Source organism: Staurois parvus, unplaced genomic scaffold, assembly GCF_062004578.1.
Source record: "Staurois parvus isolate SC_StPar_1 unplaced genomic scaffold, SC_StPar_1.0 ptg000530l, whole genome shotgun sequence".
NCBI classification, from domain to species: Eukaryota; Metazoa; Chordata; class Amphibia; order Anura; family Ranidae; genus Staurois; species Staurois parvus.
This window is the reverse complement of record NW_028318326.1, coordinates 13,007,503-13,031,040: the sequence shown is the minus strand read 5'-3', so window position 1 is coordinate 13,031,040 and position 23,538 is coordinate 13,007,503. Positions and strand designations below refer to the sequence as shown.

The window sequence follows — 23,538 nt, the reverse complement described above, 5'->3', positions numbered from 1 at the left end:
GGATAGAAGTCACAAGACTGCTGTAACTGCTGATGAGAAAAGGTATTTAGCAGTTTATATTTACTACAATAATTGCATTTCCGTGTACTGTGGGAGACCAGATAGAGTGAATGCAGGGTCCTGGGCCTAGTAACACTTTACGCATTGTAAAACAAATTCATTTTTGTTATGCGGTTTATTTATTTTTTTTAATATTCGCATGGTAGAAAGAACTGTAGCTCTCAAAACTGTATTTGCTGTTAAGATGTTGATGGTTCAGTCTGTTGTACCTCACATGTCTTATCTTCTAATTGTTTATAGATCAGTCTATTATGGATGTATTGAAACATAAATGTTTTCTAGAAGAATTATTATTTTGGACAGTGAAGTATGAATTCCCCCAAAAGATGGTTACATTTTTACTGAATATGCTGCCTGATCAAGCGTATAAGGTAAACAAAATGTTGAATTAAGAATGCGATATGTCAAATCCTGCATGTTTAGGAGATATTCATTTTATGGTTGTGCAGCCCAGCCCCTGCTTTTGGATAACCCCGTTTGCTAACACATCTTGTTTTTGTTTTTTGGGGGTTTTTTTTTTTTTTTGTTAATCTAGCATCCAGGACTTAGGGTGTGAATGTTTTTTTTTTACTGGGATTTTTCTCTTCCTTATTTTCCATCAACTTTTTTTTTTTTGTGGCTGATTCTTTAACTGCTTCCCGTCCGCCCTACAGCAGAAGTACTGCTACAAGGCGGCACGGGTGCGCAAAATCACATGTGTATATATACACTCATTGCCGCGGCTGTCAATCACCAGGTCCTGGCTGGTGATTACTTGCCATCACCTGGTGATTGCCAAGCATCTCTGATTGGGGGGGAGAACTGTTTGTAAACAAAACAGTTATCTCCCCTGTCCACTCCTGCACGCTGCTTTGCATGGCTGTGCATAGCACAGCCATGCAAAGCAGTGTGGTTACAGTGAAGCACAAACACAGCCCAGTATGCATATCCGCACACAGTTAACCCTTTGATCGCCCTACGTGTTAACCCCTTCTTGCCCAGTGCCATTAGTACAGTTTGAGTGCTTTTTTTTTTTTTTTTTTTTTTTTTTTTAGCACTAATCACTGTATTTGGTGTCACTGGGGATGTCAGTGACACCATGTCTGTCCGTGTCAGAATGCCCGCTGCAGTCCCGCTATAAGTCACTGATCGCCGCCATTACTAGTAAAAATGTAAAAAAAAAAAATCCCAGTATATATACTGCCATTTGTAAACGCTATAACTTGCATGTAAACCAATTAATTTACACGTATTGGTTTTTTTTTATAGCAAAGACATGTAGCAGAATACATTTTGGCATAAATGTTATGACAAAATTTGATTTTTTCTTTTTAAACAATTTTTTACTGAACATGTTTAATAGCAAAAAGTTAAAAACATTTTTTTTTTTTCCTCAATCGTTTTTTTAAAATTATTTATAGCACAAAAAATAAAAACGCACAGGCGATTACTTACCACCGAAAGAAAGCTCTATTCATGGGAAAAAAGGATGTCAATTTCACTTGGGTGCAGCGTTGCATGACCGCGCAGTTTTCAGTTGAAGTAACGCAGCACTGTAACGCAAAAAATGTCCTGGTCAGAAATAGGGGGGTAAATCCTCTGGAGGGCAAGTGGTTAAATTTTGGACTAACTGGTCTTCACTAGATTTCCTGATGCTGGAGATGGATTTTGCATTATGATAGTGCCAGTTCGCTGTCCTCAGGATTGCCCCACGAAAGGGATGAGCAAGTTGGGTCTGGCAGATGCCGCAGGTAGGAATCAAGCAGAAGCTTAGACAATTGACAAGCCAAAATTTGGAAGAAGTGGTAGACAGGGTTTGGGCAACAGCAGGAGCGCAAGATATTGGCTGGAGAAGAGCACAATAATCTGGCAAATGGGAAGTGCAGAGACCTGACTTAAATAGTTCATGGGAGGAGCTAGAAGTTCAAGGTTAACCAAAAACAAGACTTAAAGTAAGTTTGTTCAAAGGATCAGGCAATCCAGCATCTCAGGTGGCACAGTTTAAAAAAAAAAATGCAGCTGAGGTCCTGGGTTTGGATCTGGATCCTGACATCCTGTCAGTCTTTCTGCAAATGTATTTAGTGCCCAGGAACCTGGTTTTTCAGTGTGGGATTGGATCACAGTCTGGCCCTTGGCATGATTGTCAAAGTTTGTCTATAGCCATCCTGTTTAACTCCTGCTGGCCTGCAATGGGAAGGGGCAGAGGACTTTGGCTTTTTACTTTGACAGCCAGCGCAAGGACCACTTAGCCTTAAATGTAAATAATGTCCCTTGTGTTGATTTTTTTTTTTTTTTTTTAAATTTACCTAAAGGCTTTAAGGTTTGGATGTCCACATTGTGCCATAGGCAGTTGTTTTTGCCAAAGTGGGAGAAAAAGTAAGGTATGATTTAAAAGACAGCAAGCATGAATTTTTTGCTAGGTGGTAAATGAGAGGATTCAGAGTTTATAGCCTAATTTTACCCAAAGCAGAATTGATTGCATGCAGGCAAACCACATACCAGGTACTTTTATCTCTAGGAAAATTTAGTTGCAAGATCTCTATATCGGAGTTCCTGTTTAGCCTAATTACTGCCGCCTAGGCTCTGTCACTTCTCGATGTACCATTTTTATTAATTTCTGCCGCCAAAGACTAGGTTAGAGTGTACAGCATTTTTGATGACGCGGTTTAGCAATTTTCCACCCCCAGCAACTACAGAGGGGAGCTTTACCTTCGAGAATCCCTTAAGGGGAGATTGAGGCACAAGTAGGGGAAGTAGGGCAATTTTGCTTGCAAAATGTATGCAGACCAGCTTCTGCAAAAGTAAGTTATTACTTCTGTATGAAATATATATTATTTTTTTTTTTTTTTTTTTTACAAAGTACACAGAAGTGATTGCTACACCTGCTGAATTTAGCATCACATAGCTTTTGCTGATTCTGGACATCTACTCATGTACATGAATCTTTTCTTGTGGACTTCGTCGACACAAAACTGGAAGTTCCCTCACATGCTGACTGGACATGGAAGTCCTTTGACCCAGTAGATCAAAACAGTGAATGTTGTTGCAAAGGTTGTGTGAAATTGTATGAAACCTTGGAGAGCAGCTTATTTACAGCTCTGCTTTGCAAAGAATTTCTGTACCTGGAATGAATTTCTTTATTATGAGCATGCATTGTAAATTAAAAGGAAATTATCACATACAGCCATTTTAACAGTGTTTTCTTCACCCACACAAACAAGGTGAATGGAGGAAACCCTATGGACGTTGTATTCTGGCACTATTTTAGTTTGCTAACAGTTGACTCATAACTATTTTCTGCAGATTTTACTCATAACCATGCAATTCTTTTTTTCAGATGGCATTTACAAAAACATTTGTACAGCACTATGCGTTCATCATGAAAACACTGAAGAAAAGCCATGAATCGGACACAATGTCTAATAGAATTGTGCATATCAGTGTCCAGCTATTCAGCAATGAGGAGCTGGCCCGCCAAGTCACCGAAGAATGCCAACTGTTGGACATTATGGTCACTGTGCTGCTCTACATGATGGAAAGTTGCCTTATTAAAAGTGAATTACAAGGTAGCATATTACTGAATAGTATTATTGTGTGGCATTTGACAGCTACAGTGGGGCAAAAAAGTATTTAGTCAGCCACCAATTATGCAAGTTCTCCTACTTAAAAAGATGAGAGAGGCCTGTAATTGGCATCATAGGTAGACCTCAACTATGAGAGACAAAATGAGAAAAAAAATCCAGACAATCACATTGGCTGATTTGGAAAGAATTTATTTGCAAATTATGGTGGAAAATAAGTATTTGGTCACCTACAAACAAGCAAGATTTCTGGCTCTCACAGACCTGTACCTTCTTCTTTAAGAGGCTCCTCTTTCCTGCACTCATTAACTGTATCAATGGCACCTGTTTGAACTTGTTATCAGTATAAAAGACACCTGTCCACAACCTCAAACAGTCACACTCCAAACTCCACTATGGTGAAGACTAAAGAGCTGTCGAAGGACACCAGAAACAAAATTGTAGACCTGCACCAGGCTGGGAAGACTGAATCTGCAATAGGCAAGCAGCTTGGTGTGAACAAATCAACTGTGGGAGCAATAATTAGAAAATGCAAGACATACAAGACCACTGATAATCTCCTTCGATCTGGGGCTCCATGCAAGATCTCACCCCGTGGGGTCAAAATGATCTTAAGAACGGTGAGCAAAAATCCCAGGACCACACGGGGGGACCTAGTGAATGACCTGCAGAGAGCTGGGACCTACGTAACAAAGGCTACCATCAGTAACTCACTACGCCACCAGGGACTCAGATCCTGCAGTGCCAGACGTGTCCCCCTGCTTAAGCCAGTACATGTCCGGGCCCGACTGAAGTTTGCTAGAGAGCATTTGGATGATCCAGAAGAGGATTGGGAGAATGTCATATGGTCAGATGAAACCAAAATAGAACTGTTTGGTAGAAACACAACTCATCGTGTTTGGAGGAGAGAGAATGCAGAGTTGCATCCAAAGAACATCATACCTACTGTGAAGCATGGGGGTGGCAACATCATGTTCTAGGACCAGGACCAGGACGACTGATCCATGTACAGGACAGAATGAATGGGGCCATGTATCGTGAGATTTTGAGTGCAAACCTCCTTTCATCAGCAAGGACATTGAAGATGAAACGTGGCTGGGTCTTCCAACATGACAATGATCCCAAACATACCGCCTGGGCAACGGAGTGGCTTCGTAAGAAGCATTTCAAGGTCCTGGAGTGGCCTAGCCAGTGTCCAGATCTCAATCCCATAGAAAACCTTTGGAGGGAGTTGAAAGTCCGTGTTGCCCAGCGACAGCCCCAAAACATCACTGCTCTAGAGGAGATCTGCATGGAGGAATGGGCCAACATACCAGCAACAGTGTGTGCCAACCTTGTGAAGACTTACAGGAAACGATTGTTATATATCCTTTGTTGGCAATGACAGAGGTCAAAGTATTGAGATGAACTTTTGATATTGACCAAATACTTATTTTCCACCATAATTTGCAAATAAATTCTTTCCAAATCAGCCAATGTGATTGTCTGGATTTTTTTCCCTCATTTTGTCTCTCATAGTTGAGGTCTACCTATGATGCCAATTACAGGCCTCTCATCTTTTTAAGTGGGAGAACTTGCACAATTAGTGGCTGACTAAATATTTTTTTGTCCCACTGTACATAACAGGGTATGGGGAATAATTCCGGTTAGGCAGGACTTGATCTCAATTTGGGCAGAAGGTTCTAGGTTCCATTTACAATCTGGGCCTAGAATCAAAAGGCCTGCAAATATACTACTAACACATTTACATGCTAGCGCTGCATATTGCTGCAGTGTTACATTAGAAATGTTTATGCCAGGTCAGGGTTACCTTTTAGTGTATTTTGTTAGGGACTTGGGTGGTGGTTAAAATCTTTACCTAAATTCTGATCATATGCATTTAGTATCTGAAGCAAAGTGTAATTATTTAAGTTTGTGCCCCACAAGGTATTAGTTACATCTTTCATTGTAATATTTACACATGCATTGCCTGATTTTTCACCAACTAACTGCAAAAAGTGAAACCTTTAGTAACTTTACAAATCTTTATAATTTACCCGCTTTTGTCATCCTTGAGCAAGAAAGTAGACCCTTGACACCTGAAAAAAGATGGGTCTATGTATGCCCCCCCCCCCCTCACCATTCCCGACCACTTTATACTTCCATTTCCAGCACTTTCCTGACACTATCCAGTGTGTCATCCACTGTAAAACAGCTGGTGTTTCTGGGTAAGGAGAAGCATATGTCCTCCATCAATGATGCAGTGCTCGGACCTAGACTACTCATTAGGCCCTCAGAGCAATGTCACATGACAGGGAATGATATCACGGATTCCTCGGAGATCTAACATCCCCTTACACTGGGTATTTGCTTGTGGGAGAGGGCTGCAAAGGCAAAGTGGCTAGGAGGTGGGCTATATACAGACCTTTGCCAGTTTGCCCTGAACGGTAAAGTGGCAGGGTCTCTTTAAAGCTGAACTCGTGTCAGGTTTAAAAATACACCATTTATTGCATTTTTTTAATAAAGAATTTAATTTTATTTTTATATGCAGCTAGTGTAACTACCTTATTTGTTTTAATATCAGACGGTTAATAACCTGTACAGCAGCACCCAGAATGGGATAGGCAACACTGAGAGCCATGCACATGCTAAAGGAACATGTGCTGAGAGGAGCAGAGGGGTGAACTTGCTGCCACCCTTCCACTGTCTATTAGCAGGCTAGGGCAGAGAGATTATCAGACTACATTGTGGAGAAAAGTCAGGTCACTCAGCTGGTAGTACTGCCTAGCAGTGCTGTATAAATCTGCTTGGGATTTACCGCTTTACAAATCATCTGACAGGTAAAACTGCTTATATAGTGTATATGTATTTTTTCTTTTTCCTTTTTTATTTTTTTTTTTTGTTTCAGATGAAGAAAACAGTTTACACGTTGTAGTAAACTGCGGGGAAGCATTACTCAAGAATAATACGTACTGGCCGCTTGTCAGTGACTTTATAAATATTCTGTCTCACCAAAGTGTAGCCAAAAAGTTCTTAGAGGATCATGGATTGTTAGTCACTTGGATGAATTTTGTATCTTTCTTTCAAGGTATGCATAACTGTTTTCTGAATTATGCTGTAGTATATAACTTTGTATTTGTTGAATGTTTTGTTTTTGCTTGTGTAACATTGTTTTGTTCGTTCGTTCATTTTCTCATTTTGAGCTGGATTTGCCTGACGCCGAACATTCAGAAATAGGCTGGTATAGTGTTTAAAGACTGAATAAAGATAGTACATTCGGATTGCAGGTTAGCTATAGACTTGCATTGTGAGAAGGGGCATTGAAGTATAACTATGATGACTATCAATGCAAGAAGGAAGCTAAGCCTTCATATTTAGTAAGCAGGTATGGTTACATATATAATAAGAAACCAAGCATAGGACATGCTATACTTTTTCCTTTTTCAGTACAGCATATTGTGATCCGCTAGATGGCCTTGTAATGTGCTGTGGTGCATAGAAATAGATGAAATATGATTTGTGACATTTCAATAAAGTTGAAAAAAAGTATACAGTTTTGTGTCATTACAGTGTATTGCACATCCCCTCACAGCTCAATCCAGTGGCTGCTGGTGTGAACAAGCCCTTCTAGTTCTTTCATGAATACTGTAAACTTGCCAGTGCTTTACCAGGACACTAAGCACTGTGCAGAGCCTACATGATTATTGCGCTGCTGGAGCAGCAATAGCCATATCCACATTTTAACCATTTCAATACAGGGCACTTTTACCCCCTTCCTGCCCAGGCCGTTTTTCAGGTTTCAGTGCTCTCACACTTTGAATGACAATTGCACGGTCATACAACACTGTACCCAAACTAAAATTTTATCATTTTTTTTCACACAACTAGAGATTTCTTTTGGTGGTATTTAATCACCACTGGGGTTTTTATTTGTTGCTAAATTAACAAAAAAAGACTGAAAATTTTGAGAAAAAAACCCATGTTTTTCTTTGTTTCTGTTATAAGTTTGCAAATAAATAATTGTTCATAAATTTAGGCCGAGATGTATTCTGCTACATGTCTTTGGTGAAAATAACCCAAATTAGGATGTATTTTTTAGTTTGTAGGAAAGTTATTGAGTTCACAAACTATGGTATAGATCTGAATATTGATCAATCCTGAAGTACTGACAGCCAATCTAATTTCTTGAGGTCCAAGAATGTCAGAACAGTACAGATGTCCTCCAAATGACCCCTTTTTGCAAATTAGACAGTCCGTACTTCATAAGAGGCATGGCGAGTTTTTTTGAAGTTGTATTTTTTTGTCATAATTTTTCGGAAAATGAAAAAATGAAACAAAATTATTTTCACTATTTTTTTTTTTTTTTTACGTACTGTCACTAGTGCAGTACAGTGTCATCATATAACTGGCATAGCGGTGATCAGGGACACTGACTGGTGACGGTATGAAAAAGAAATATATAATTTATTACATTTTATTTTTTAAGTTTTTTTTATTTTTTTCATATTTCACTATGACCAAAGTAGTACATTGTATACACAATTTGCTTATAGCAAAGAATTACTTTGCTATAAGCAAGCATTTACCTGAATGACATCGATTCATTCAGGGTTTTTTTTTTTTTTTCTTGTGCTTAGCTGTGATTTGGCCATGGCTAATCACATGACACAGCTGGGCTGTGATTGGCCCAGCTTGTGCATGTGATCGCTGTGACCATTAACAGCTAGACACACTAGTATACAATGGATGGCATGAATGAAGCCATCCATTGTATACAACTGTCATGTGACCTGCTGTGATTGGTCACATGGTACTGGCAACGGGGCCGGTACTCAGATCTGTCATCGGCCGTGTCCGAGGTACACGGCCGGTGACAGATCGCGCCGCTGCGCAGATCTGCAGGCTCTCAAAGTGCGCATGCCTGAAAGGACGCCATATGGTGTCCACCCGGAAAGGTGAGGGTTTTTGCCGGTCACCATTCGGCCATAGGCCGGGCGGGAAGTGGTTAAGCACTGGATTGGTTTTGAGCAGCGTCTTACCCCACATATGTCCACGCTTCTGAATTAGTGCCTGATGCCTGCTCCCACTTTTCTGAATACTGGTAGGGACACCTGTTATCCTCCAGGTTTGAGCGGTGCTCCAAGTCCACACATGGTCACAATGAGTGAGTTGTGTTTTTAAATATATATTTTTTAGAATCCTGTTGGTATCACCTCTGCAATTGAGGTCTCAAGTCTGCATCTTAGGAGCAGAGCTGGTCCTATTCTGTCTGTATAGAATATACCCTTGTTATGTCAGGGTGTCAGAAACCCTTGCTTGCAAGAACAAGTCTGGGAACAATGGCTTGGAAATCTCTCCATTGGGGTTTCAAAGAGAAAACAAGCTAGCAATGATATTCCAATAATTCATATTGTGTTGCGCTCCTGATAAAAATCTCTACTGTGTTAATAATTCTATCTACCCAAAGTAAATATTTAAGTAATCAAGTGATATACAAAAAAATAAAAAAATATATGGACAGTGATTCGAAAAAAACTAAATATAATATCCACTAATATAAAGAATATCTAAATGTGAAAATGATACTCCCAAAAAATACGTGATGCGATGATGTGTACTTGAAAATAAATATAAATAAACCAATATTACATCATGATTAGTGAATAATCAAAGAATGTGAAATATATAAAAATAAAATAAATATATATACACTGCAATAAAATAGATAATTAATTTGTGATAATAATGTCCTTTAAATTCAGTGACTTTGTGCTTGATTAAATCTTGATATGGTGACTTATTGTGAATCCGTGACTCTCTTTGAATCCTTAATTAGTGAAGATGTATGCTCACCTCCTTATTAGCCTGCAATTAGGCTATATACACTTGTGGTTCACCTCCTATGGAACCTGCTTAGATGGAATTCCTCCTTTACAGATTGTGAAATGTGGATATCCGTTATCCTTAATTAGCCCATATGGGATTGATCACTCTTTGCGATACTCAAATCCCCTTATCCCCTTTCCTCTCCATGCGTTTCTCCATATGTGGGGACAAATTGCCAAACATAGTGTTTTATCCTTATAAAAGATTTCTGCTTTATTGCTTCCAAAAGATACACTCACATTTGTTGTATGAAGTGTAAGACAAATTGCATAGCACGAGTAATCCGCCAGCCGTTGAGTCATGCACCCGCCGTCTGTCAAACAATCCGGCTTTCTCCGAGTGACATTCCAGCCCCACCCCTACGCGTTACGCCACTGGTCACGTGGCTTCATCAGGGGGTTGTGATGATAAGGGGATTTGAGTATCGCAAAGAGTGATCAATCCCATATGGGCTAATTAAGGATAACGGATATCCACATTTCACAATCTGTAAAGGAGGAATTCCATCTAAGCAGGTTCCATAGGAGGTGAACCACAAGTGTATATAGCCTAATTGCAGGCTAATAAGGAGGTGAGCATACATCTTCACTAATTAAGGATTCAAAGAGAGTCACGGATTCACAATAAGTCACCATATCAAGATTTAATCAAGCACAAAGTCACTGAATTTAAAGGACATTATTATCACAAATTAATTATCTATTTTATTGCAGTGTATATATATTTATTTTATTTTTATATATTTCACATTCTTTGATTATTCACTAATCATGATGTAATATTGGTTTATTTATATTTATTTTCAAGTACACATCATCGCATCACGTATTTTTTGGGAGTATCATTTTCACATTTAGATATTCTTTATATTAGTGGATATTATATTTAGTTTTTTTCGAATCACTGTCCATATATTTTTTTATTTTTTTGTATATCACTTGATTACTTAAATATTTACTTTGGGTAGATAGAATTATTAACACAGTAGAGATTTTTATCAGGAGCGCAACACAATATGAATTATTAACTTTATGGACACAGTGGTAGTTGTGTGTTGAGTGTTTGCGATCCAATTTACACTTGTGACATTTTGTGTCCATTTTTTGGCGATCTTGGGGGGTTGATATTGGGTGGATACAACTTGGCTCGCAAGTCATACAGATATCTGCTTATTGATATTCCAAACTAACCCCACACTCACACCAGACGTCTTGAGAAGTTTTTAAAAACTTTTTTTGTAAATGTGAATACATTCATCTATCTTTGCTTTATTTTAGGTATGAATTTAAATAAGAGGGAACTCAATGAACATGTTGAGTTTGAGTCCCAGACGTATTATGCTGCATTTGCTGCTGAACTTGAAGCCTGTGCCCAGCCAATGTGGGGTCTCCTGTCCCACTGCAAAGTAAGGGTAGGTAAAATTATCATAGTAAATGGGTAAAATCCAATAGCCCAGCTTTTACTTGCAGAAAAGCACAAAACTCTGTTATTGCTTATTAATTTCCTCATTACAAGGGAAGAACATCAAAGAGTGGATTTCCTTTTGATGATTTCATTGTAAAATATAAATATCACAATTTCTTGAAAATGCTAGATGTCTCACTATGAGGTTCATCCATTTACGGCAGTGATGAGTTACTGATTTGGAAGTTGTATGCATATCTGAAGTTTTAACTTGTTCCAAGTCCGTGACTCATAAAGTATTCAATTTAATGGTTCAGCATGACAGCCAGAGAACCAGCAATTTAATTTATTTATTACAGGTACCTATATAGCGCCATCAGTTTACACACCGTATTACATATATTGTACATTCACATCGGTCCCTAACCCTCAAGGAGCTTACAATCTAAGGTCCAGTTTCTAGAGAAGCTCCATTGTACTGGATATTTCACATGTTCATATTGACTACAGTATATTGCGTGTGTAGTTGTTTATCTGACACATGTTGTTATTGTTGGCATATACAGTTGCAAGAAAAAGTATGTGAACCCCTTGGGATTACGTGGAGTTTTGCATGAATTGGGCATAAAATGTGCTCTGAACGTCATTTAAATCACAACAATAGAAGAACACAGTCTGCTGAACATAATACTACACAAACATTAGATGTTGCCATGGTTTAATTGCACATAACATGTAAACATTCACAGTGCAGGGAGGAAAAAGTATGTGAGGCCCTAGCTTAATGACTTCTCCCAGAGCTAATTGGAGCCAGGAGTGAGCCAACCTTGACTCCAATCAGTGTGATGATATTGGGTGTGTTGCTGACAGCTGTCCTGCCCTTAAAAAACACACACCTGTTTTGGGTTTACTGGTTTCAAGAAGCACTGTCTGATGTGAACCATGCCTCGCAGAAAAGAGCTCTCAGAAGACCTACGATCAAGAATTGTTGACTTGCATGAAGCTGGAAAGGGTTACAAAAGTATCCCCAAAAGCCTTGATGTTCATGTGTCCACGGTAAGACAGACTGTCTACAAATGGAGAAAGTTTAGCACTGTTGCTACTCTCCCTAGGTGCGGTCGTCCTGTAAAAATGACTGCAAGAGCACAGCGCAGAATGCTGCATGAGGTACAGAAGAATCCCAGAGTGTCAGCTAAAGACCTACAGAAATCTCTGGCACATGCTAACATTTTTGTTGACACATCTACAATAAGGAAAACATTAAACAAGAATGGAGTACATGGGAGGGCACCATGGAGGAAGCCATTGCTGTCCAAAAAGAATATTGCAGCACGTTTGAAGTTTGCAAAAGAGCACCTGGAAGTTCCACAGCACTACTGGCAAAATCTACTGTGGACAGATGAAACCAAGATTGAGTTGTTTGGGAAGAACACACAACACTATGTGTGGAGAAAAAAAGGCCCAGCACACCAACATCAAAACCTCATCCCCACTGTGAAACATGGCGGAGGGAGCATCATGGTTTGGGGCTGCTTTGCTGCCTCAGGGCCTGGACGGATTGTTGTCATTGATGGGAAAATGAATTCCAGAGTTTATCAAGACATTTTGCAGGAAAACGTACGACCATCTGTCCGCCAACTGAAGCTCCGCAGAGGATGGGTGATGCAACAAGACAATGACCCAAAGCATACAAGTAATTCAACAAAACAATGGCTGCAACAGCACAGAATACGCCTTCTGGAGTGGCCTAGTCAGAGTCCTGACCTCAACCCGATTGAAATGCTGTGGCATGACCTTAAGAGAGCGATTAACACCAGACATCCCAAGAATATTGCTATACTGAAACAGTTTTGTGAAGAGGAGTGGTCCAAAATGACTCCAGATCGTTGTGCAGGTCTGATCTGCAACTACAGGAAACGTTTGGTTGAGGTTATTGCTGCCAAAGGAGGGTCAACCAGTTATTAAGTCCAAAGGTTCACATACTTTTTCCTCCCTGCACTGTGAATGTTTACATGTTATGTGCAATTAAACCATGGCAACATCTAATGTTTGTGTAGTATTATGTTCAGCAGACTGTGTTCTTCTATTGTTGTGACTTAAATGATGTTCAGAGCACATTTTATGCCCAATTCATGCAAAACTCCACGTAATCCCAAGGGGTTCACATACTTTTTCTTGCAACTGTAAATACTTAACATGTATGCTGCTCAAATCACAAGGCTGGTACATCAGAATGAAAGTCTTTATTTTCAAGAGAGTGACTTTTCAGCTCAAATTATATTTGAAAATAGGGTAAAAATAAAGTCACTTAGCCTTTTTGTTAAAGCTTTGTGGATTGAGCCTATAATATATTTATTTCATGAATACTCATGAGATGTTTTTTTTTTTTTGGATTCAAATGCAACCAGTATGTTTAATTTGTTTCAGCAGTAGGCTTATGCATATTTGTGTTTTTGTAGGAAACACAGGAGTACAATAGGAATGTTGTCCGGTATTGCCTTGAAGCACTTCAAGATTGGTTTGATGCAATCAACTTTGTGGATGAGGTAAGACGTTGACTTTTTAGTTTCTGAACAAACCTTGGCATTGTGATCTTCGGTCAAGAGGTTTATGTTCAACCCGTGCTTTGACCATGCAGGGCAGAGCAACAGGTTCAGTTAATGTCTCTCCTTTGTCCAGCTGGATAAATTTGTCTGCTTTGCTCCTCACTCATTAAGATGACTCACAGGAGAAAAGACTAGATAGAGTGGTTTCTGAGGTGTCAATATATTTTTCCAGATGATTGATCGATCTTTAACCCCTTCGCACCCAGCCCAGCATCCCTGTCAACTGAGCTGTTATACCTGGGAGGTGGGAAGGCTTGCCTGATCACTTGATCACTGTAATGTAACTAAAGAACAATGTACCTTCCCCCCCCATAAACAGGGTTCAATACTGATATAGTCGATACATTATTAATTGCCTGCTAAGTACCCATTGGCCTGATTGGATTTGATGGTGAAATATACTTCACATTTCTCTATCAATGACACTAGGCTTTTGATTTTAATCCAGGGGTCTCCAGACTTTCTAAACAATGGGCCAGCTTACTGTCCTTCAGACTTTAGGGGGTCAGAGTGGCCAGTGGGAGAAGAAAATGTCCCAGTGAAAGTGTTAGTAAAAAAAATTACACAGTGCTTGTAGTCAGTGGAGGGCGTAATAGTGTCCAATCATTGGTATTAGTTGGAGGAATAGTGCCCCATCACTGGTATTAGTTGGAGGAATAGTACCCCATCACTGATATTAGTGGGATGAGTAATGCTCCATCACTGGTGTCAGTGGGATGAGTAATGCTCCATCACTTCATGCTCCATCACTTATGGGAGGAATAGTGCTCCATCATTGGTGTCAGTCGGAGGAATAGTGCTCCATCACTGGTGTCAGTGGGAGAAATAGTGCTCCATCACTGGTGTCAGTGGGAGAAATAGTGCTCCATCACTGGTGTCAGTGGGAGGAATAGTGCTCCATCACTGGTGTCAGTGGGAGGAATAGTGCTCCATCACTGGTGTCAGTGGGAGGAATAGTGCTCCATCATTGGTTTTAGTGGGAGGAATAGTGCTCCATCATTGGTTTTAGTGGGAGGAATAGTGCCCCATCACTGGTGTCAGTGGGAGGAATAGTGCCCCATCACTGGTGTCAGTGGGAGGAATAGTGCCCCATCATTGGTGTCAGTGGGAGGAATAGTGCCCCATCATTGGTGACAGTGGGAGGAATAGTGCCCCATCATTGGTGACAGTGGGAGGAATAGTGCCCCATCATTGGTGACAGTGGGAGGAATAGTGCCCCATCATTGGTGACAGTGGGAGGAATAGTGCCCCATCATTGGTGACAGTGGGAGGAATAGTGCCCCATCATTGGTGACAGTGGGAGGAATAGTGCCCCATCATTGGTGAGAGTGGGAGGAATTGTGCCCCATCATTGGTGAGAGTGGGAGGAAAAATGCTCAATTGTTGGTGTCAGTGAGAGAAATGGTGCCTCCTTGTTGGTTTCAGTGGGAGGAATAGTACCCCGAGGGCCAGATAGAGGCAAACAAAGGGCCGCAGTTTGGAGACCACTGCTTTAATCCAAAGACTTACCTCACTATGAACTTGTTTTGTATATGTGTCTTGTGACACTTTTGGTTAGAGTAAAGTTGCTCTCCTATATTGTAATTATCTTTCTTTTTTTTTTTAAATTATTTTCACATATTGATTTATTTACTTATTTATTTGTGCGAACACATTTATATTTGTGGTACTGCAATTTTTTTATACATACCCATAAAGAGTTATACCAATCCCTATTGTTGCTAACAGCCTAATGCAGTCATTTGTGCGTTGATTGATCAGGTTGTGTTTGCTGCACTCGTATATATCTCAACTGAGCCTGCAGTTCTTTTGGTGTTTGGCGAAGCCCACACCCTGGCAGATTGTATTGTAGAAGACACTTCATGGTTCTTTTTCCATATACTTTGTTTTGGTCTCTATTAGACTTTTCTTCCCATGAACTTGCTTTATATATGTATGTTGGTATGTTGGGAATCTATTGGTTAGGATACAGTTGCATTCAAATGTTGCAATTATCTTTTTATATTGGGATTCATTTCACATATTGATTTGTTACTCATGCACGCACATTTATTTTGGTGAAGTTGCAATGATTTAGTTATACAAAAAGTGACAGCTCTGTTATAACTCTGGTTCTATTTTTGTTAATTTCTCCTTTTGCAAGCCAATGATCTCCAAATATGCTATCCATGTAGCTAGTTTACATGGATCACCATACAGTCTGCAAAGTTTTTTTTTTTTTCTTTTCCTTTTGGTGCGTGTTTTGTTACTTTAATATAGTTATTGCTTTGATGTTTTGAATCATTTTCTTTGTCTGTCTTGGAATATGGAAGTTTTGCTTGCTATTTTATACCATATACCCAAAGTGTTTTTTTCTTTTCAGCCTGCTCCAAATCAAGTTACGTTCCATTTGCCTCTACATCGATACTATGCCATGTTTCTGAGCAAGGTGAAAATTAATTTTCATTTCCTGTACCTTGTAGTAATGTTTACAGTTTCGATACTCTCGGCTAGTGATACGTCCTTGTAGAATGAAGACATTTTAGCGGTGGTTGATTTTATGCGCGCTTCAGACAGCATGCTTGATTAACATGTAGTTTTGCAGGCTTTCAGCAACCATTTTAAATAGGGTCGCTTTCTAATTAAATGCTGGCTGTCAGGGTTAGTAATGGATGTTATGATGTGCTTAAAGTTGAACTTTAGGGGAAAAAATGGAAATCGGGCAAGATTTTTAATGCAGAAGAGACCTACTATGTCTCTTCTGCTTTAAAGTTTCTTACCTGCCTGTACACCCTATAAACTGAGCTGCTCATTCCCTGCATTAAGGCATAAAATGTCCTAGTAGCAATATCACCCCCTCATCCCCCTAAGTACTTACCTGAATCTTCACTTGATCCAATGCTGTGCACTTCTGTAGCGGCTCTCACCTCTCCCTGCATCCACAGGGCGGAGTGGCAGCAGCGGGAGCCATTAGCTCCTGCGGTCCAAACCCTGTGAGCAGGAGGCAAGGCCAAACCGCACTGTGTGTATCAATGGATGCATGCAGCTTAGCTTAGGAACGAGCATGCACGTCTGCCCACAAAGTAAGCGTCAGACACTAAAGAGAAGGAACTGAGTGTGTCGACGAGGGACTCCAGAAGAAATGGTTCAGGGCCATTCTGTGCAGTTCACTTACACAGAGCAAGTAAGTATAACATGTTTGTTATATTAAGAAAAAAAGCCGTTATCACTGATTTAAATGGAAATTTAGTTTTTAAGTACAAAGAGAGCAATATGTATGTTATTTCTTGATGTTTTGGCATAATCACAACAAAGCACATGGCTGCTTTGTGGCCGACATTTTGATGGTCAGAAAGAGGGAACATCCAAGTAAATTAAAATGTCTGCATATGTTTAAGCACAAAAAGAAAAACTCAGGCTGCAGATTAATTTTCCTGGTTAAATAGATGTGCAGAGAAAATGAGCCATGACCCTGACTAAGTAGAAATAATGATCTTGTTAATTGTAATGTACTTGCAGTCCTCTATTAACACCTCTTTAGTAAAATGAAGATGAAGAGCCTTTGCTTTGTCCCATTTCCCGCGCAGGCTGTGAAATGTCAAGAGATAGATTTAGATTCTATTCTTCCTGACCAAGAAATGCTGATGAAGCTGATGGTTCACCCACTTCTCATCCAGGTAGTATGACATCATTGTGTAGCATTTTTGATTGTACTGTGAGCATAAAGTGGGGTGTTGTGCGAAGCATGCTTTACAAGCCACAAGAACATGTCCGTGTGAATAGAGTAGACCTCTAGTCATCATCATCATGGTCAGCACATATGCAGGAATGTTGCTTTGTAGTTAGTGCACATGTAAGGTCTTTTGTTGTCGTATTTACTAAAGGTTTGAATTAACATACAGTAGCTAGAATGAAAAAGATAAACATGAGAAAATTTGATACTAGTTTAGATATAAGCATTTTTTTTTTCCAAGGGGTTGGAATATTTTTTTATTATTTTACAGTACAAGACACAGTACTTGAGTCTAAAGCCCTGTACACACAGGCCGAATATTGTCCGGTTTAGGCAGGTTCTACAGAAACTGGCCGACATTCGGCCTGTGTGTGCACCAGCCTGTCCGACAAGCCAGCCAAACGGCCGCCTTCTATCGAACAGGCATTCTTGAAAACCAGCATTAGATCAGTGCTGGCAGCCAATGGCTGCGAGTGCTGACTGGAGTGTTCAGGTGGTGGGGGTTGGAGGATGGTAGTTCCCCTGTCAGAAGACAATAACTATCACTGTACTAACATCGATCTTGGATATAAATGTGATTTTTTTTTTTTTTTAAGGGGTTGGAATAATAATAATTTTAATTACACAGTACTTGAGTATAAAGCCCCCATACACTCATACTGAATATTGGTTGGTTCAACAGAAAGTCCTGTATGTGCACCTGCCTATCCGACCCAAACCACCCAAATGGCCACCTTCTGTCAAACAGACATTTTGGAAAACCCGCCTCTGATCAGTGCTGGCAGCCAACGGATGTGAGTGCTGACTGGAGTGTTCTGGTGGGGACATGGGTCTCCTTGTCAGAACAGAATAACTCAGCAGGGAGATTGCTGTACTAATATTTGAAAGTTAGTACAGTGAGCTCCTTGTGCGCGCTGCAGTTTTTTTTTTCTTTTTTCCCCATTTAGCCCGCTGGGTTGAACGAAAAAAAACTGATGTGTACCAGGCATTAAGCTGGCCATATACCTATGGAATTTAGGTCCGTTCAGCAGGGACAAGTCAAATTTCAATTCATCTATGGGCAAGCTGGTTGTACTGAATTCACCCTAGAGGCTGGGTTTCTAGCATTGGTCCTTCTCATGGGTTGCCAGGCCACTGCCTGCTGTTCTGTTCACATTTTTAAAACCATTTCTTGACAGTTGGTTGTTTAAGACTCTAATGATCCATGCTGTAGTTACAAAGTGCTTCTGCTGTCATCTTTTTGGGTCCATTGACCTATGTTATTCCAGTGGGCCTGTTGCTGCAATTTTGGCTGTTTTGTTGCCCACTTCTCAATTTATTGTATGAGGGCTTCAACTGGTCTAAGAATGAACTCTTGTGTCCTGTAGTGTACGATTAAGATAATAGGAACTCTGACATTCTTGCTTTCTGAAAAACTGAATCCTCATGAAGTGGGCATGGTTATATGGGTACACTGGAGGGCGGTTCCCAGCTTTTGCCAATGTTCGGTCACCTGAAGGTAGCAGCAAATAACCCATGCTGTAAGAATCAACTTCTTTGTCCTGTACTCGAGGATATGGAGTTTACAGGTACATTAAAATTCCTATTTTTTTTAGCTGTGAGCAGGTGCTACTGGTTGAGTCACCAACCATCTTATATTTTAATGTTTTCTTTCTTTTGTTTTTTTTTTCCTTTGCCCTGTTGTACTATGAAAGCAGCTGTTGAAATAAGAGCCTGTGATGTGAGAATGTGATACTTATTCTCAGTTATTTAGTTCAGCTTAATTATGTGTTGGTGTGGGGTAAAAGTAAATACTTCTGTTTTTATTGTGTTTGATCCCATTGGGAGAGGTTTTGCCTTCTTGTCACTGTGATAGAAGAATTACAAGAAATCAGGGAAAAAGTTGCTCCTGGGACAGAAAGAAATAGACAGTATAAAAGCAATCTGATAGCTTATAACTCTTCTCTAAGCGTTTTGTTACAGTCTGCGTTCCCAGTGGAGCAAAATGTGATCTTTCCTTGTCCTACCAGAAAGTGAGGGACTTCTTCAAAATTGCAATACGGACTGCAAAAACAATTGACTTTGGTTCTGTTCTTTTCCCACTCTGGGGGAAAAACATGGTTGTAGTTAAACTTTAAGCCCTGATCATACCTGAGCATTTTTCAGCTTGATGCTCAAAAGTTCCAAAATACAAAACCACCACAAAATCTTATGCTATTAAATTTTTCCTGTTTGCAGTACTTTATGCCGGAAGTTCAAAAAGGTACATGAGCTACTTTTAAAGTAGAATGGGGCATTCTTTTTTTAAAGGTGACTTTTTATTGTACATAGAACATATAGGTACAAATGATAGAGCAAACGCCGCTCATATAAACAAGCAAAATATACACAAAATGTCCATCTGGTACACTGCCATCAGGTATTAAAGGAACAGCTATCAGGCAGAAAAAAAACAGCTGAACACATTAGATGCAGGTTACAAATAATCTGTGAAAAAACACAGGAGGAATATATACGATGGTCTTTAAGGTACAATCTGATAAACAATGCTGTCATGCCAATGGGGCAACATGAATAATTATTGATTATAATCAATAATTGGACCCTAGCTCCAAGCAATACACTAAACTTCAGGTGGCATAGTACAGTCCGAGTTCACCCATGCGTCTCAAATCTTATGAAATTTCTTAGGACAACCCCTGGCCTCATATGTCAATTTGTATAAGGGGGTGCCTGATTAATTGGAGTCAAAATGCCTCAGTAGGAGGAGCTCGTGATTTCCAGTGAATAGCTATAGATGTCTTGGCATAAAATAGAACTAAGCACAAAAAGAGCTTGGAACAGTTACGGAGAGAATCATCATCAGTATAACTGAATAGGCATTAAGGGATTACAAATATTACTTTGGACCAGAACGCTCTAATATGTGGACACCCCCAGACCATATCATAGAATGTACCAGAATGGGGGATTCTGGCCTGATGGGCTAATGCCAGTTTCTAGCTAAAACTCTAAACCTAGTAACTAGCTATCCATTGGTTAAAACAAAGTTCTTAAACACAAAAATGCATTGAAAAATGCACCAAAATCGACTGTGAAGGCTCAGGTGTGAATGCAACCTACTTTGTTAGCTTTTGATTTTAATTGTTCTGTGTGTTCTGCAGAGTGTTATGTAGGCTGTTTAAAAATGTGAGAAAGTTTTCATTATATATTAGTTTGTACTACAAGCTGACAGACCTTCTCCTGTTACACAGGCAAGTTTGTCTGAGATTCATAGCAACATGTGGGTCCGAAATGGCTTACAGATTAAAGGACAAGCAATGACTTATGTGCAGTCACATTTCTGTAATTCTATGATCGACCCCGACATCTATTTATTACAGGTAAGAGTTGCGACGGACCTGAACAAGAATGTTCTCTAGATGTTGAGTATTAGAGTAGTCTGTTTTAATTATGTTGTCTCTTTGACTGTTTGTAGGTCTGTGCATCCAGACTGGACCCAGACTATTTTATTTCATCTGTTTTTGAAAGGTAAGATGGTAGCTTGTAATGCAATTCTGAGTTCAAATATAAATTATTTTTAGAATACCTAAATGCTTTCAAAGGGATTCTACATATTAAAAGAGTTGCATGATAAGCATGCAGTGAAATCCGCTTCCAGTATTCTAGGCTCACATATGTCTGTTATAGTGCGCCCCGAGTAGCTGAAAGCGGAGTTCCACTCACTCTGTCCCACGATCCCGCCGCAGCCTGTTTCGCCAGCTGTCCTGTATTCCAGGAGGCCGGCATCTTCTGTGACCGCTTGCGGCTTCACAGCTGGGTGCCCACTGTGCATGCGTGAGTAGCACTGCGCTTCCTGAATGGCATCGTCTTCTGAGACCTGTCACGTGTCCCACAAGACTTTGGGGAGGGAGGGGTAGGAGGACAACTTCTGTTTCCGATCGCCTAGGCGATCGCAGCGGAAGTGGGAGAGCGGGTACCTGTCAAATTTAATCCCATGGAGAGTCTTCTATAGAGCAAAATTTTGCATCATACTTCATCTACTGGCTGCTTCTTAGGAATATATATAGAGCACACTCAGGCTAAAAGTCTGAGCTCATCCTGTTGAATCCACATCAGGGATCAGGGAGACTCCTCTGCTGGAGTCCTATAGAGGACTTGCAGATCTCATTGATTTTCTGCATTCTGTTTCACTCCAACCAAAACAGAATTCAGTTTTAGTTGTTCATGCTTTTTTAAAATGCCACAAATGGACTTGTAAATTTCATCTACCTAACAATATATTTTCATTTCCTCTTCCACATATAGGTTTAAGGTTGTGGATCTTTTGACGATGGCTTCTCAGCACCAGAACACTGTCCTTGATGCTGATCATGAAAGATCGATGCTTGAAGGGGCACTCACTTTTTTAGTTATTTTGTTAAGTCTTCGTTTACATTTAGGTATGTTTTTATTGCTGCTAGACTATACGTTATATGTATGATCAAAATAAATGGGGCTACATTTGAAAAGATCTAATGTGTAACTATTTAAATTAGATCAGTCAGGATTGGTTTAAGTTTGTAAAAAGAAATTTGTAGATAAAATGTGGCTATAACAAAATGGTCCATCGACAGCAGTCTTTATGTGCAGCTTGTTGTCCCTGCACTGGAATAATACTGGGACTGGCACAATGAAAAGATTTGTTAAAACTAAAATAAAAATTTGGTAAATAACACTTTTGCAAACATTACCAGTCCACATTGAAAATAACACAAACTTTTAGCATGCTGCATCATATTTGAGACTAACCTATTTGTTATTGAACACCACACTGTACAGCATGGTGTTTTGGAACTACTGGTGCCCAAAGAGGATCTGAAACTTCACAACCGCATTGTGTAATAATAAGGTGTCAATACACCTATTAAAAATATGAAATATTACATAATGTAAATTCTGGTATCTGTGTCCCTTCTATTAGCAGTATTGCTCAGTGCCTCCTATGAATTAAAGGAAAACTATAGCCCAAGCATACACTATATAATTTTATAATATCAGCATTATAATAGTAAAGCAAACAATAGTTTTAACAATCCAGTATAAGCTTACCTGAAAAATCTTCTTTATGAGCTCTGCTGGCTATCTTTCTACAACTTCCTGGATTTCCTGCATACTTTGCAGCTTCTCCTCTGCTTTTTACTTTCAATAAGGACTACATATCCCATGGTACACTGCTGCCTCTCATTTGCTCAGTTCATAAAGCAGTCTATGCAAATCCTGTAACACAGTAGTGCTTACTCAGAGTGTGGGGAATATGTGTCACAGAATTCAAGGCAGTAAATGTGTAGGTATCTTCACAAAGTAAGTTTACAAACTTCAAGATCTTTCAGAGGAATAGGAGTAGGCCGGAAATATTTGAAACCTCTACTTTTTATGAGGGTTCACTCTACATGGTCCCACTGTAACTGTACTTGTGAATGTAGCCACCCTGCAGTGCTCTCTCCTGACGTGGACTACAGGTATTTATGCCAGCATATAAGAAGCACAGGAAAACAGTTCCCATTCCCTTTATATGTAATTGTAGTATTTTTTTTCAAATGAATTGGTGGTGCATGTGCAGTAAAAACATCCTACATATTGATTTCTGGGGCTTTCAGGTTGATCAGAGCAGTGTGCATGACTGCAACGTATGTGCACTGCTCCTTATTACACAGGGGAAGTGAAGGAGATAGAAATTCAATCAGGTGCGAACATGGAGAGTTTTTACATACTACTAAAAGATTTGTCTGATTGGCTAAGGTGGAGAGGATGATATGACCTCCAGTGTATCTTTTTATTTTCTTGACGCTGACAGTTTGGACCGTTGTCCCTACTTTTCTCTGTGCCTTCCTTAGTTTTGTGGAATGTGGGATTCACATGCGGTGTACAGTGTGAACCAAGGCCTAATGGGACTGCCTGCACATGGATGCACAGAACACCTGTACATCCCTTGCAATCAAAGCTTGCACCTCACACTGCTGTACGCTTAAGTATACCCGTGTTAGCTAGGTCTTCGAGTTTAGTCATGCAGGCTAGACATGGTGATGTTTCCTGGAGCATCCTCTGCTATCTTAAGTATCATTTTTTGCTTTTTATCAGCTGAAACACTTTAACCTATGTTTGTACCTTTTCAGGGATGACTGATGATGAAATCTTAAGAGCAGAAATGATTGCTCAGCTGTGTATGAATGACCGTACTCACAGCTCCCTTCTTGACCTTATATCCTTTGCTGTAATAATCTGTAGAGAACCTGCGGTTAATTGACAAATGCCTGCTCTAATTCATTACTTCATAGTCTTAACTTCCTGTATTGAAAACCTGACCCAGCTG

At 39.8% G+C, this 23,538-nt stretch overlaps 1 protein-coding gene across 4 annotated transcripts in view; it reads left to right on the top strand.

Annotated features, from left to right (window-relative positions):
- Positions 1–304: 304 nt before the first annotated feature.
- Positions 305–23,538, top strand: part of LOC149451646 (E3 ubiquitin-protein ligase UBR3-like) — a 207,428-nt gene continuing 184,194 nt past the window's right edge. For 3 of the 4 annotated variants that reach the window (XM_089690541.1, XM_089690540.1, XM_089690538.1), the window contains exons 1-11: positions 305–431; positions 3,377–3,605; positions 6,508–6,687; positions 10,763–10,896; positions 13,349–13,435; positions 15,858–15,923; positions 17,062–17,151; positions 20,441–20,569; positions 20,665–20,717; positions 21,495–21,628; positions 23,342–23,429. In XM_089690541.1, coding sequence (XP_089546667.1) covers positions 312–431; positions 3,377–3,605; positions 6,508–6,687; positions 10,763–10,896; positions 13,349–13,435; positions 15,858–15,923; positions 17,062–17,151; positions 20,441–20,569; positions 20,665–20,717; positions 21,495–21,628; positions 23,342–23,429 — 1,310 coding nt within the window. In that variant the 5' untranslated portion in view covers positions 305–311. The remainder of the gene's footprint in view (positions 432–3,376; positions 3,606–6,507; positions 6,688–10,762; positions 10,897–13,348; positions 13,436–15,857; positions 15,924–17,061; positions 17,152–20,440; positions 20,570–20,664; positions 20,718–21,494; positions 21,629–23,341; positions 23,430–23,538) is intronic. The other variant, XM_089690539.1, reaches the window with a different exon arrangement.